Genomic DNA, 14,801 nt, shown 5'->3' with positions numbered 1-14,801 from the left:
TCCGGGCCGGCGAGCATCACTTCCGCTTCCTGCGCTGCGTCCCAAGCTCCTTGGCTCCGGCATCCGCACTGGCTATGGGCTCGGCATCCACCCTGGCTATGGGTTCGCTGCTGCAGAACCTGTCCCGGGGAGGCCGGGTGCGAACTGCGCTCTGGTGCTGGACACATGCCGGCTGCCTGAGCTACCTCCAGTGCCCCAGCCCGGTTGCGCGAAGCCTTTCGTGCAGCCGGGGTATCCTCGGTCGTGGAGGCAGGCCAGCGCTTGGAGGAACTATGGTCAGCGTGCTCACTGAGCGCTTTCTTCAGGTCTGGGCCCCAGACGAGTTAGTGGGCAAGTAAACTGCAAGAGTAACAGTGACCAGGGTCATGGGTGAATAGCAGGAAAGGGGACCCGAGAGCCTTTGAGACGTGAGACGGAAAATGGAGTGACCCAGTGACCTTAAGCGTCTCTTGTGAAGTGATGGAAGGACGACACCGGGCCGAGGATGTAGTCAACATGGTCAGAGAAGTGCTTAGCTATAGCTGGCTGATGAGGGTCAACCGGCCCAATGGCCTTCCCCTTATCCTGTCCAGGATGTGTCCTCTGGCTGGCTGTCCGATCTGGAGTTGTTCCTCGTGCAATCTTTGAGAGCGAATGCCCAGTGCCAGGCACTGAACTGAGCAAGCCCTTAACAAGTTCCTTTTCATACCAACCAATATGTCCACTTCCCAGATAGGGAAACAGTGTACAGAAGTCAGGAGAGTCATACGGATTATCCCGTGTTCGCAGGGAACTCAACATTTCTCCAGCTGGGACTGCTGCCAGAGTCTTCACAGACGCCGTGCTCCGGTGCACGTCACTGATAGCTGCAGAAAGTTGGGGATGGACCACAGGGAAGAAGGTTTCCAAGTAGGTACAGAGGATGACAGGGAGCCTAAGGCCTCCCTGCCCAGGGGGAGCCCCACAGGGCCCCCATACTCGCTGCCACCTGAGCTTGAGCCTCCCACAAACTGCTGTATGAGTGGCTGCCCTAACTGTGTGTGGGTAGATTATGCAGAAGCTCTGCTGAAGCTCTACCAGGATGGCGGGGAGAAGGCCCTGGCCATTCTAGAGGAGCAGGTGACAGATGAGAACCTCAAGGCCTTCCTCAGAATGGAGATCCGGCTCCGCATGCAGAGCAGAGCCTGAGCCAGTTTACCTGGGACTCCTTATCTTGGACAGACACTACCTTCAAGGAACAACAGGATCACTTTTGTTCCTGAGTCTGGAAGACTCCACAAGTCTGCAAGGAATAGGAATTATTGCGTAACAACTTCACCTCAGAATAAATGAATCCCCTATGATAACCATGCAGGAGCTTTTGTGTTGTCCGTATGCCTGCGTTATTTTGTCAAAGAAAGCATGCCTAGGCTGGCTGTGTGTCCCTGTTGAACAGCTACAGCTTTCCCTATGGGTGAAGCTGAACTGAATCCATGTCTGTGAACGCCCAGTGACAGGAGCGGTCCCAGGCCCCAGTGTACCTGGATGTCCTGCTGAGAGTGAATTCTGGTTCGAAACTGTTTGTGGTAAATGAGATCCAGCATGTGGAAGGGAGCTAGCTGCTCCCTGTATCCTGTGGGTCCTGGAGGGAGACATTCTGTTCTTTCTACCGTGTAGTGGTGAGGGCCACCCCTTAGAGTTCTGAGTACTGCTAGAATAATCAAGGCAGCTGGGACAGCAAACTCCAGGACGAGCTGTCGGGCGGTAGCAAGGACTGAGCTTAGCCGGGTGTGGTGGCGCACGCCTTTAATCCCAGCACTCAGAAGGCAGAGGCAGGTGGATTTCTGAGTTCGAGGCCAGCCTGGTCTACAAAGTGAGTTCCAGGACAGCCAGGGCTACCCAGAGAAACCCTGTCTCGAAAAAAAAACAAAAACAAAAAAAAACAAACAAACAAACAAAAAAAAGAACTGAGCTTAAGTGCATTGGTACCCACCTATCCTGTTTATAGGGAGAGCTAGGATTATAAAGTGACTTCCTCCTGAGGTTGAGATGATAAGTAGGACTTTTTCCATGTTTGGTGGTTTTGGTTGGGTTTTTTGTTTTGTTGTTTTTTCGAGACAGGATTTTTCTGTATAGCCCTGGCTGTCCTGGAACTCACTCTGTAGACCAGGCTGGCCTCGAACTCAGAAATCCGCCTGCCTCTGCCTCCCGAGTGCTGGGATTAAAGGCGTGCGCCACCATGCCTGGCCATGTTTGGTGTCGTACACAGACCTGTGAAACCAAATAGAGATCATAAGTTGGGTAGATAAACAGTAGATGACAGAACACAGTTCAGGCTGGTATCTTGGGCAGATGTTGCATGCCACCCAGAGTACTCAGCCAGGGCTGGGTCCTGATAAACGATGGTGGTGACCACACCTGTTAGGTCCAAGACTCTTGTGGAGACTTAACTATAGATTGAAACATTCCTCCAAAAAGAGATTCAAAAGCCTCAGTAAGTAACTAACACTTAGGCTCAGGACGCTCCTGAAACCTGTAAGGTACACAGAGCCTTCCCTAAGAGGAGACAACCAGTAAACCATTGCTGGAAAGTGGAGACTAACCTAGCTGAACAGCCTGCAAGCTGTGGAGAAAATCCCAAACACAGAGCATTTGTGACCCATCGCCTTCCCTGCCCCACCTCCCCAAGGTTTCTGTGTACAGCCTTGGCGGTCCTGGAACTTGCTTTGTAGACCAATCTGACCTTGAACTCAGAGATCAGCCTACCTCTGCCTGTGCTGCGATTAAGGCACACCACCACCACCTGCCTTGAATTGTCACTCTCCCACCCTCACATCCCCCACAACCCCAAGACAGAGTTCCTCTGTGTAGCCCTGTCTGTCCTGGGACTCGCTTTGTAGACCCTGCTGGCCTCTAACTCACAGAGATCAACCTGTGCAAGGATCTAAAGGCGTGCACCACTTCACCTGGCTGAATCACCACTCTTGATGGGGTTGCCTTTCTGGTAATACAGCTGCCTTTGATCACCCACACTCCTATAACTCAACCCAATAAGCTCATCAATTTGCCAAGCAGTACTTGGGTGGAAGCATTTCTCTGTCATTAGTGTCTTAGAGTAGGTAGACAGTTGTTCACCTCTCCAGGAAATGTCAACACCAGTGGATCCTACAAAAGCCAGCATGTCCAACATTCGATTATTGTGGCAAAGGTCTGTAAGGTATGAGATGCCTCCAACAGAAAGGAACAGCTAGTCCTTTGCAGTGGGCCTCCATCAATTTAATCCCCAGGTACTTACGCCAAGCATCTGTGAAGTGCTCCACGGTGGCCAAGACACTAGCAGTACAACATGCCTCCTATACCACTTCAGTGTAGAAGACAAAGGTTGAGACAAGAATGATGCAGAGCTGGTTGTGTGGGCACATGCCTGTAATTACAGGACTTGGGGGACAGAGGTAGACAAGGAGTTCAAGATCATACTTGGCTACATGGCAGTTTGAGGCCAGCCTGGGACTACAGAAGACTGTGTCTTTAAAAAGAAAAAAAAAAAAGAAAAGAAAAACAAAACTCCAATTCTTTTTTTTTTCTTTTCTGCCCAGACAAAAACCCAATTCTATCCAAGCTTCATACAAATGAGTTTGAAGAAAAGAAGTTGATCTGAAATATGTGTTCTAGCCTAGCTTGCAGGGTGAGCCTAAGACGCTAGAGAAGAGCCCTACAGGCCCCAGAGGAGGAAGCTAGAGGAACAGGCACAGGAAATGGGGCTACACAGAGTATCAAATGCACAGGCCCTGGGGTTGAAATGTAAGAGGCAGAGCTGAAAGGCAAGGAAAAAAATGGATAGAGGCTGCTACACAGAACATCGTGATCTGCCGACAGGTTTCCTCAGTGGATGGGACAAAGCAAGGCGTGACCCCGGCCCAGGACTGTCCGGGAGATGGCCCAGCTGTTTTTGGAGGCCGTGTACGTGGAAGGCACAGCCTGACAGTCAGTGGAAGTCGTATTTTCCCTCCTTTCCTGGGCTACCTACTGGGCCTGGGTGCCCTTCCTTCAGACCCTTAGCTTAGTATGAACCCCTTCTGCCCACCCCCAGCATCCCAGGCAGTGGTGGCTCCCTCAGGGCCCAGCAATCTGATTAGTGTATTGTCAGGAAAGAGAGTTATAATCCGCTCACCAGGAGAAGGATAAATTCCTAGGCCAGTGTTCTGCTGACCCAGGTCCAGACAACCAGACAACCCACCCATGGCTCCCTGAGATCTGTCCACTGCTTGGTGAGTATGGCCCATCCTGTGGTCTTTTCTGACAGCTAGGCATTAGCCTAGTCCTAGTTCCTAGGCTGATGCTGGCGTCGTCAGACACAGAGGCTGAATCTAGGAATGACAGAGTGGAGCCACTAGCCTGGGTGGTATTGCCTACAACAGACTTATGCGTCCCTGTTGATTAGGCTCAGCCCTGATGTACCAGCGAGCCACTGACTGCTCATTCACCCTGGGTTGGGAGAAGCTAACAGGTTTTAACCATTTCCGCTGAGCTCTTGAGTCTTTAGGAGCCTGCCCTGTTCCCCTGTCCTTTAGCAAGGACATCCTCCTCCCAGTCACCTGCTCTGATTTCCCATAATGCCAAATGGTAGTGCCGCTGTTACCAAGGGCAGCAACCTGACCATACAACCGAATGGCACCAGATTTAGGTTAGTCCTGGCTAGGCAGCTCAGACATGGTTTCCATGGAGACAGCACTGATCATTGGTGCTCTGTCGGGGAACAGCTGCCCATGGAGGTTCATAGACTTCGGAGAAGTATTTTTACCACTGGGAAGGAAGTAAGGATGGGTGCCCAGGGGACTAAGCAGCCTGATCTCCTGTGATCCTAGGTCCTGGTTCCTAGGCTGGTGCTGGCTTCAGGCACAGAGTCTGAGTCTAGGAATGACAAGGGAGCCACTAGACTGAGGGGGGTGTTACCTACAACAGACTTATGTTTCTCTGTTGATTAGGCTCAGCCCTGATGTTCCAGCAAACCACTGACAGTGGCTTAAGACAGGACAGTGCTATACCACATAGGACTGAGGGCAGAAAAGAGGTAGCCCCTTGGGAAACCTAAGGGTCAGGGCAACATCTCCTGTCTGGGTCACCTGATCCTTCAGCAGCATGTGAGGTTTATGCAACTTTCTAGAATCCCTGGGGGATTAGGAGTCTCCTTCAGATACTAATAGGATTACAGAAAGCTGTACTGTCCGTGGCCAAGGTCACTGGGCTTAGAGCTCTTGGGGAGTGGTTCTGCGGAGAAGAGGAGAGACCATCCTGTATAGTGTCTTCTAGGTTGTGGCCAGATATGGGGCAGCAGAGGCCAGCTCAGCCACACCAGCATCTGAGGAGATGCTCAACCCAGAATAAGCCCCAATCCAGCGAGTTAGTGAGCAGCCTCGGCAGGCACTGTGCCCAGGAAAACCCCAGTGTGGCCACTCTCCTCGAGGCCTGCTTCTGGCTCAGCCATCTGGAATAGAGCTATGAAGATGAGAGGTCCCCAGCTCAGCTGTTCACAGATTGGGCCCTGCCCTGTGGCAGCTCTGTGCTCCATTTTGGGGAGGTTATTTATAAGCACCAAGTCCAATCACACGAAAGAGGTAACAAGCTGGGCAGTGGCGGCACATACCTTTAGTCCCAGCACTCGGGAGGCAGAGCCAAGTGATTTCTAAGTTCAAGGCCAGCCTGGTCTACAGAGTGAGTTCCAGGACAGCCAGGGTTACACAGAGAAGCCCTGCCTCAAGATAGATAGATGGAAAGATAGATAGATAGGTAGATAGATGGAAAGATAGATAGATAGATAGATAGATAGATAGATAGATAGATAGATAGATAGATAGATAGATCATAGAGAATTTGCCAGTATATGACATGAAGAAATTAATGAGGACCCATGGATCCAGGACATGAGGTGGAGGAGGAGGACCTGGAACTAGGGAAAGCAGTCTGATTCTGAGCACCTGGAAGAGAAGGCGTGTGAGTGGCTGTGAGGCTCACCTGTAGGGTCAGGAAGGAGTGTCAGAAGGCTCTCCATAGAGTGACAAGGCTGGATCAGATTCCAGTGTGTGGGAGGGGCTGGGGAGCAGACAAGGGTGTTCAATGGCTTACCTGCAAGGGGAGGCAGTAAAAAGTCCTGGTTTAAGACAAAAAGTAGGTTTGATGTAGATTTGGAGTATGGGATGGGTGCAGGGGTTGTGTCCGGCTCCTAGCAATGGGGGGTGTCTGCTGGTACCAGGCAGAAGGACAATGCTGGGAGCCCAGGTGGAGCGGGAAGGCAGCTCTCTGGAGTGGAGTCAGCTGTCTCTATCTCAGGACGGTGGCTCCTGGGTGTCAGCCCTCTTGGCCCCTAAGGTTGCTGGGTCAAGCAAGGGAGCTGACGAGGATCTGTCTGGCCTACCCTAGCCTGCATGAGGAGACCAGCCCAGCCTGACAGAGTCCAGAAGCTAAGGGTCACTGCAGTGTCTCTGCCAGCCTCACCATGAACCTGGAGCTACCCAAGGGTGAGATTCGGTCAGCCACACGGGTGATAGGAGGACCAGTCACCCCCAGGAAAGGACCACCTAAGTTTAAGCAGCGGCAAACAAGGCAGTTCAAGAGCAAGCCCCCCAAGAAAGGCGTGCAAGGGTAAGCAAGCCCCCCCAGAAAGGCATGCAAGGGAAAGCAAGCAATGGAAGGGGGTTTATCTCTCACAGAAGGAACCCGCCTCCTGGGCTCCATGGGAGGGCAAGGCGAAAGTTGTGGCGGAGCTCTTTGCACTCATCCTTGTGTCCTCGTCCTTGTGACTGGGGCCTGTGACTGGGGCCTCGGGGGCGCTAGGGGAACTGAGGGCCTATCACTGACTCCAGTGCTGCAGCCAGGCAGGTCTGGGAAGCAGTCTGCCTGAAGCTCCTCAGGGACATGTGTGCACCTCCAGCACTTTCTCCTGTGCACACACAGACACCTACATGTGAACACCTAGAAACTCTTGTCTTAGCCAGCTGTCTGTTGGCTATGGCAAAATACTTTTGCAGAAAAGATGTGTTGTGGCCACAGTTTTGGAGATTGAAAGTTCCAGGAGGGGTGCTCTCAACTGTTTGGCCTCTGGAAAAGACCCTGTAGGTATATTACAACCTGGAGGATGGCATCTTGGCAGGAGTGCTGGGAAAAGAGACAGATCGTGTGTAGGGAGAGGGAACTAGAAAGGTTGCCTCTCCCTGACCACCATGTTTGTGGTTATAACCTAGCTCTGTAAGATTGGCATTAATCCCTTGTAATGTTCTCCATGACTCAATCACTTTCCTTTTTTTTTTTTTTTGAGATTTATTTATTTTATGTATATGAGTACACTATTGATGTCTTTAGACACACCAGAAGAGGGCATCACATCCCATTACAGATGACTGTGAGCCCCCATGTGGTTCTTGGGAATTGAACTCAGAACCTTTGGAAGAGCAGTCAGTGCTCTTAACCGCTGAGCCATCTCTCCAGCCTAACCCAATCACTTTCTACTTGGCCTAAAGCTCCACCACCTCCCCACACTGTTGCACCGGAGACTGATTTCCAGCATGTGTGTCTTTTAGGGACAAACCATAGCCTGCACATTGAGACACACGCTCACCCAGGCAACACCGTGGTGGTGCTGGTCCGTGTGCATGGCTTGTGAATCTCGGAGAAGCATGCTGGGCACCTGGTGATGGAGGGGAGCCCTCAGATCCTGCCCAGCAGCCGACATAAGGGAGGAAACCTTCAGTCTGGATTCCAGGGGTAGCTAGATCACATCCTTAATCACTGTCATTGCAGGTTTGGGGATGACATCCCTGGAATGGAAGGCCTGGGGACAGGTATGACAACTTGGGATTGTTACATCTGGACAGCCCTATTAAGTCCCCTACATCCTTCAGACATATTCCCACAGGCCCCAGGATCCTCTGTTTATTGCTTAGCCTGCCTCCCTTCTGGTCCTCTATTTCTCTCAATATCAAGCTTCAGATTCCACTGAGAGGGGTTTCCCTATGGGTAGGTTCGCCACGCACAGGAGAAACCATTGCCTCTCCTTCCAGCTTTGGCACAGGGTCCCTTGAGCTCCCCATCTGGGCCTACAACATTCCTCTCTACCGCAGGCAATACCCAAAACACAAAGCCAGTGCTTCCTGCCTGGGAGGAAACCTGCAACCATAGTCTAGACGCTCATCCTAGGCAGACATGCTTTCATTCGGGGAGTGAAAAGTAAGGCAGCAGGAAATGGGTGGCCGGGGGTCACGGCGTCTCCTTAATCGCACCTTTCCTGCAGATATCACCGTCATCTGCCCTTGGGAGGCCTTTAACCACCTAGAGCTGCACGAGCTGGCCCAGTATGGCATCATTTAGTCAGATCCCTGCTACGTGAGCCCTGGGGAAGAAACCTGCTGAAGACCTACTCCACCCCACTACCCTCTGTAAACCCTGTCCAGGACCCCTGCCCAAGCCTGAGCCTGAGCCCCTAGCCAGGTTACCCTGGCCTCCCCCGGGACAACCTCAGGCCCTGACACCAGCTACTGAGAGCCTACAGCCTCCCACAGGACACCCTGTTGACCTGAAGTCACTGGTCAGCAGAAAGAAGGGAGTGGGACCCAGCCCCATCTCCTGTCCTTCTTGTGGCTGTAATGTAGGGCTCCCCATTGTTCCCCTAAACTGCCTTCTGAGAGTGAGAAAGTTCCTCTGTCTTGCAGCCCTTCCAGATGGGTGTCTTGGTGTGGGACACTGTCCTGGGGTGATGTGGCAAGAGAGACTAAGCAACTCCATCCATTATAACAACCTTCCCAACATACTCTTGTCCCTTGTCCCTATTTCAAAATAAAATCAGCATGTCCTTGCATATCTGAGGTGCGCTGACAGAGAGCTGTACTGATCCCACTGATACTTCCCCATTCTCTACAGAGGCTTGAGGTCCTGGACCTATGAGCCTGGCGGTGACCTCACTTCTGGTGGCCATAGTCAGTGAAGCATATTCTTAAGGAAGGGTGGGGAAGGACAAAAACTAGAAACTTAAACACAGGCATCTAATGAGGAGCCCCATGGTGTAGCCAGTCCATCCTAAGACTGACAGCTGACAGGTGCTGTGCTCCCTCAGCAACCTGAGGACTCCACACACAGGGGTAAGGTGTGTGGGCAAACTCACCCCAAAGCACAACACTTAGGGTAAATGTTTATTCTTTGGACATGACCAGAAAATGGCTCTCAGAAGGACCCTCTGTGCTGGGCATGGTGGTACACACTTGTAATCTGAGCACTGGAGAGCTGGAGACAGGGGAGTGCCAAAGAGAGATCATCCTGAGCTATGTAGGGAGTTCAAGGCTAGTCATCAGCCCTCGCTGGGAAACTAGGAATTGTCTCCATTTTTATTTTGGAAAGACAGTCCCAGTCCTTGTGAGATCTGTAGTTTACTATACAAATAAGAATGGACACACCTAGCCGGGCGTGGTGGAGCACGCCTTTAATCCCAGCACTTGGGAGGCAGAGGCAGGCGGGTTTCTGAGTTCGAGGCCAGCCTGGTCTACAGAGTGAGTTCCAGGATAGCCAGGGTTATACAGAGAAACCCTGTCTTGAAAAACCACCCCCCCCCGCCAGGCATGGTGGTGCATGCCTTTAATCCCAGCACTCAGGAGGCAGAGGCAGGTGGATTTCTGAGTTCGAGGCCAGCCTGGTCTACAAAGTGAGTTCCAGGACACCAGGGCTATACAGAGAAACCCTGTCTCAAAAAACCAAAAAAAAAAAAAAAAAAAACCCCCCCCCCCCCAAAAAAAAAAACACACCAATAAGCAAAGCCTTCCTTCTAACAAAAAAATTTTCCACAGGGTGTGCCCTGGGCATTACCCTAATTATCACCAAAGTCCAGAAAGCAAGAAGAGACCCATGAGAAGCCAGTAGTGATGAAATGAGGACCTAGAGCCAGTCAGCGTGAGACAGATCAGGGAAGATGGGTGAGGCTGGAACCAGAAGACCCCAGCCCTGGCTGCTCCTACCATGTAGCCGGATGCAGGGCAGGTACGTGCTGACACAGACTGCCAGGGAGGCCTTTGCAAAAGACAGCCATGGGCTTAGCTGGGTCCTGAGAAGTCAGGAGTGAAACTGTGAGACTGGAGCAGCACAGAGGTTATCTAGGCGAGCCATGGGGTCTGATAGCACAGATGTAGCAAAGAAGCCAGGGCCAGGAGAGGAAGCCCTGGCCCCTTCCCTGGAAGGTGCGGAGAAGCTTGGAACTCGGTCTGCGCTGCAGTCTTCTTGGCTCGGCTCGGTTGGGAGGGTAGTGCCAGCGGCTCACAGGGGGCCCGGTTCTGTGTCCTCTGCTGCCTTATGGACAGCCAGGGCCCTTAGCAGGCAGGCAGCCAACAGGAGTTCAGTCCCTTGGACCATGACAATGGCCACAGCACAGTTGCCTATGACACCCCTATTGCCCTGCAGCCATTCTTGCAGCGCAGGCCAGCAACCCTGCAGGAAGACCACTTGTCCAGCCACATTCTGGTCCAGGTGCAGTGCTCCGAAACCACACTGGGTGTTCACTACAGCTCCATCTTCCTGGGGGTTGATGCAGCAGGAGGCAGGAAGGCTGCACGCTTGCACCCCAGGAGAGGTGCAGTTAAAGTACCTGCAGGGCACACAAGGTTTAGTCCTGGAGAGAAGGCTGCCTTCAATCTTTCAATCTCTCTCTCTCTCTCTCTCTCTCTCTCTCTCTCTCTCTCACACACACACACACACACACACACACACACACAGACATAGACACAGATACACTCTCACATACAGACACACACATGTGCACACACACATGCATATGAAGAAGCATGTGTATACATGTACAAACACACAGATACACACAGAAAACACCAATTTCTCGTATCATTGTGCTTACACTCCTCTCTACTTGCACACCGGGGTGAAGGTGGGGTAGAGGGTCTGTCTTTGCAGACAGAGACATGTTTAATGAGGCCATTTGAGGAGAGGAGGTGACAAGTCCTCGTCCCGTCACACTGTGAGTTTATCTGAGCAGGCAATGTCTGAGAGGAAGTAGACTGAGCTTCCACAGAAGTTTCCAGAAGGGGCTGCAGTAAGAAGAGGTGTTCCTGGGCAGCAGCCAAAGTGAGGGTCAGGGTTAGGGTCAGGGTCAGGGTCAGGGGATACGAGGAGCCCCTTGGTGGTTAAGGAGCCTCAGCTGCAGGTTTTCACAGGTCTGGACCTCACTGGCCCTGACAACCACGAACAGAACACACTCTCTGGGACCAGGCAGGTTCTCCCAGAGACCTGGGGGTGCTCTGCAGGGTGTCAGGAACACCATAGCACAATAGTTGCAGCTATGCTAGGAACAAATAACCAGTCTTTAGGGCCTCTCTCTCCATCTCCCAATATCAACTGGCTTCAGAGGCTTCTGAGAGGGAACATAGCGTCTATCCTGGATGTCACAAGGAGGGCAGGTGATGCTCAGGGGGTCTGTGTATTAGAGGAAGCAGACAAAACAGGGACCCTCAAACAGAACATAAAACATTGTGCTGTGCCTACATTGGATGTTTAACCACACTCACATGAACACATAGGTATAGTCATAGATTGATGACCTGAGCCACCACTAAGTGGTGACACTGAAATGCAGACAAGCTAAGTCTGGGCCCTAGAATTGACCAAAAGTTGGACTTGTTTAGGCTCAAGATTCATGGCCTAGACAAAGGCCCACACTCATGAGTAAGCACATACATCTGCATGTCTGTCTGTGTATATGTAATATGTGTGTGCCTCAGAATGAAACTTCATTTTGTGTTTAAAAAAGAATGATATACGAAAGTAGATGAGGGTATATGTTTTACACAACTACACTTGTGTACAGGCACGTGGAAGCAGGAGTGCAGGACACATGGTTGTGTGTGCACACAAGAACACTCACACACATGTATATGCATGCATGTTCAAATGGTTGAGTGAGGCATCTAGACTGTCACTTCTCTTACCCATGTGGCATTTGGGGGACACTCACATGTTCTGTTGCCAGTCCTGGTAGGATACTGCCCCACAGCATTGCAGCCCCAGCTGAACTTGGTCGAGGAGGAAGCGCAGGTCCGGGTCATCCCAGTAGTGAATGATGGCTGTGTGAAGTGTATACTTCAGGCTATCCTGCAGTGGCTTCCAAAAGGTCACCACGAGAGCCCCTGCCAGGGCTTCCAGTGCCAGACAAAAGAGGATGGCCCCACAGTACCAGTGCAACAGGCAGCTGTTCTCACAGAAAGCACCCAGACATCCAGACAGGCTCACCACGCTGACCACCAGGCCTCCCAGTACCAGCACCAGCATGGGGTCTGTCGGCAGGGGTCCATCCCAGCCAATCCCCTGAGACCTTTTAACAGCCAGGCCCCAGAGCCCTGCAGCTAGGGCCAGCAGAGAAGGCAGGGAGAAGAGGAAGTTAGAGGGGAAAAGCAGATACTTGACACAGCTGCTCCCTGTGGAAAGAGGGCGAGAGGAGGCCTGGCCTTCCCTCCAGGCCTGGCACTTTGCTCCAGGACAGCATCTGCAGCCCCAGGCCCCCTTCTGATTCTCCCAGGGTGCTGGACATGGAATATTTGCGGTAGGTGTACTATTCCTGGTGAGTGGGTGCTCTTGGCCAGCGGTGTCCTGCAGAAGGAGAGGAAACTTAGAGGCTGCATCGGTGAGACCTCAGTCACTCAGACTCTGTGACATTGAGCAGGGGTGAGGTCTCAGCAGAGAGGGGCTGAGGCTGGGGTGGGCTCAGAGGAAGTTTATGGAAGGAAGTAAAGATTTGAAGAATTGGATAGCTTGGGGCCTGGGGACTTGTGGTCTAAAAGGGCAGTGAGAGTCCTAGTTCACTGCCTGCCAAGGTCGATGTGTGAGGCCAATCTCCATTAGGACAGTATAATGACAGCTCCCTGAAAGGTCCCTGCTAAACACTGGGCAGAGCAGCAGTTACAAGATGAACCCACTCCTTTTCTTCTATGCCCTTGTGAAAGAGAGACCAGTTGTGGTCTTGCCAGACTTGCTATTCATGGGTCAGGATTTCTATTCCTCCAACATGGCGGAACCATGGCAGGTGGATCTGCTTCCCTGGTCTCCGAATGGTCTCTGTGCTGAAATCAGTCTGTAGTGCCCCGCCAGCAGTGACTTTGTGCAGTTACAAGAGGGACTTTCCCACCCAAGCCATAAGTGTAAGACTGCCTGGGATAGCGAAGCTGATCCCGTGACTACCCCTCTACCCTTCTGCATGAAAGCAAACTTGTTTTCTTTACATCATCTCAGGCCCACCGACTGAACCTAGGTCAAGTGTGGACACTATGCTGAACCTCGTGTAGAGGATGTAGGGAGAGATTGTCTAGGCACTGCCTGCCTGGCTTCCTGGGCAGGGAGAGAGGCAGCCAATAGACCCGGGGCAGGGATCTAGAGGAGGGAAGGAGGCAGACCTGAGAGAGACCCTCTACAGGGAGATGGGGTAACCTGGTTTTTTCAAATGACAGTCTGACTGAGGCATGACTACAACCAGGTGTCTAGGCAAGGGTCCCATTTCATCCCCGTCCCACCAGGAAGAAGCTTGTCCAGCTCTGTGGATGGCTCTTTCACCCTAAATTTGGAGCAGAATATGTGAAGATTATTTGTCAGCCGGAGTCTGTCAGAGTAAAAGGACAGCCAGCCAGAGCCCGCTGGCAGTATTAAAGACTGCCTGAGGCCACACAGTCCACAAACAGCCTCAAAGGACATTTGCCCTTACCTATTCCTGAATCAATACTTCTTTCAGACCTATAGGGGGCACCTTAAAGGCTAGCACCCAAGCGTACCCACAGGTCAAGAGAGAGCTGTCTGATTAGTGAATCCTCCACCCTTGTCTGAGAGAATCACCCATTGGCACCTGCTTAATGACAAATCCCAGCACACAGCTGGACTGGGGGGCAGGGCCAGAAGTCAGGTAGACTGCAACCTGGTCCAGGGGCTTCCCAGAGGACCTTAGAGCCAAGAAACCTCTTCAACTTGAGCTAGGCTCACCTGAGACAGCAAGGGGCTGCATTCTTCTTCTTTCATCATTCACACAATTGGAGAAAGCCACGGAGACCAGTGGCCAGTGTCTCTCTGAACAGGTTACAGTCCTAGAATAATGGTGTCCTGGTGTCCCTCGGCTTCTCTGTGAACTGTACAAGCCAGGGCTGGAGAGCTGCAAGCTCCACCCACAGTGTGATCACAGTGGTATCATGTGAGGAGTCACATTTTAGGGCTTACAGCAGGGGCCTGCTTCTACAGTCGCATCTGGTCTTTCTAGCCTGTAATTCTTGGCCTTGGCTCCGGGGGTGTCCCTAATGTCTGCACAGTCAAGATTTTGGTAAGGTGGCCCTGATGCTGGACTCATAGCCATCACTATTGAGTCCCATTTTGGTCTTGGCCCCGTAGGCTTAGCTGGTCTCCTACAAGCACTCCTAAAAGATCAGTTCTGTGCAAACTGGTTCACAATAGCAGCCCCAGAAGTCCCACAGGCAGCACAAAAGCCAATTTATCCTTGTAGTTTATGGAGAGCAAGAACAAATCAGTATTCACGTTCCAGCTGTTCCTTCACTCCAAGCTTGTCAGAAGCAGGATTTTGCTGTGATCACTGTCCAGTCATGTCTAAAGGACTTAAGCTATGCAGCTTACTATGGAGACAGAAAGCATGTCCCCAGGCTGTCAACACTGGGTCCTACCACCCAACTCTGTCTCCCTGCTTCTGACTGGTGTGTCTCTGTATGTGTGTGTGTGTGTGTGTGTGTGTGTGTGTGTGTGTGCTGTGTGTGTGCTTGTGTGTGTGTGTGTGCTTGTGTGTGTGTGCTTGTGTGTGTGTGTGCTTGTGTGTGTGT

At 51.9% G+C, this 14,801-nt stretch overlaps 3 protein-coding genes across 4 annotated transcripts; 2 read left to right on the top strand and 1 right to left on the bottom strand.

The window, feature by feature from the left end:
* The first annotated feature begins 30 nt into the window (after nt 1-30).
* Nucleotides 31-1,422, top strand: Oxld1 (oxidoreductase like domain containing 1). Of its 2 annotated transcripts, none has more exons than XM_021213802.2 (2): nt 31-275; nt 769-1,422. In XM_021213802.2, the coding sequence occupies exons 1-2, from the start codon at nt 75-77 to the stop codon at nt 1,165-1,167; spliced, it is 600 nt and encodes a 199-aa protein (XP_021069461.1). In that variant the 5' UTR covers nt 31-74; the 3' UTR covers nt 1,168-1,422. The 2 variants fall into 2 exon arrangements, with proteins under 2 accessions (XP_021069461.1, XP_021069460.1); XM_021213801.2 differs by having other exon boundaries at nt 31-305.
* A 2,712-nt stretch (nt 1,423-4,134) lies between these two features.
* Pde6g (phosphodiesterase 6G) lies at nt 4,135-8,806 on the top strand. The gene is made up of 4 exons (XM_021213722.1): nt 4,135-4,226; nt 6,376-6,597; nt 7,753-7,793; nt 8,243-8,806. Exons 2-4 carry the CDS (start codon nt 6,452-6,454, stop codon nt 8,317-8,319), a joined length of 264 nt encoding a protein of 87 aa, XP_021069381.1. The 5' UTR covers nt 4,135-4,226; nt 6,376-6,451; the 3' UTR covers nt 8,320-8,806.
* A 549-nt stretch (nt 8,807-9,355) lies between these two features.
* Nucleotides 9,356-14,096, bottom strand: Tspan10 (tetraspanin 10). Its single transcript, XM_021213494.1, has 4 exons — nt 13,963-14,096; nt 11,954-12,585; nt 9,744-10,576; nt 9,356-9,398 (listed from the first exon to the last, which is right to left on the bottom strand). Exons 1-3 carry the CDS (start codon nt 13,999-14,001, stop codon nt 10,249-10,251), a joined length of 999 nt encoding a protein of 332 aa, XP_021069153.1. The 5' UTR covers nt 14,002-14,096; the 3' UTR covers nt 9,356-9,398; nt 9,744-10,248.
* Between the last annotated feature and the right edge of the window lie 705 nt (nt 14,097-14,801).

This window comes from Mus pahari, chromosome 14 (assembly GCF_900095145.1).
Source record: "Mus pahari chromosome 14, PAHARI_EIJ_v1.1, whole genome shotgun sequence".
NCBI classification, from domain to species: Eukaryota; Metazoa; Chordata; class Mammalia; order Rodentia; family Muridae; genus Mus; species Mus pahari.
The sequence above is the reverse complement of the archived record's forward strand: the minus strand, read 5'-3'. Positions and strand labels throughout refer to the sequence as shown.

Bases quoted from the DNA above. Each gene is read 5' to 3' on its own strand.
- Oxld1 (XM_021213801.2), top strand. From the start codon at position 75: ATGGGCTCGGCATCCACCCTGGCTATGGGTTCGCTGCTGCAGAACCTG. The intron at 306-768 runs GTCTGGGCCCCA...CCGTGTTCGCAG, and splicing joins TCACTGAGCGCTTTCTTCAG to GGAACTCAACATTTCTCCAG.
- Pde6g (XM_021213722.1), top strand. From the start codon at position 6,452: ATGAACCTGGAGCTACCCAAGGGTGAGATTCGGTCAGCCACACGGGTG. The intron at 6,598-7,752 runs GTAAGCAAGCCC...CTGTCATTGCAG, and splicing joins CCCAAGAAAGGCGTGCAAGG to GTTTGGGGATGACATCCCTG. The intron at 7,794-8,242 runs GTATGACAACTT...CCTTTCCTGCAG, and splicing joins AATGGAAGGCCTGGGGACAG to ATATCACCGTCATCTGCCCT.
- Tspan10 (XM_021213494.1), bottom strand. From the start codon at position 14,001: ATGATGAAAGAAGAAGAATGCAGCCCCTTGCTGTCTCAG. The intron at 12,586-13,962 runs GTGAGCCTAGCT...CTCCTTCTGCAG, and splicing joins GCAGCCCCTTGCTGTCTCAG to GACACCGCTGGCCAAGAGCA. The intron at 10,577-11,953 runs GTGAGTGTCCCC...TGTGCCCTGCAG, and splicing joins CAGGACTGGCAACAGAACAT to GTACTTTAACTGCACCTCTC.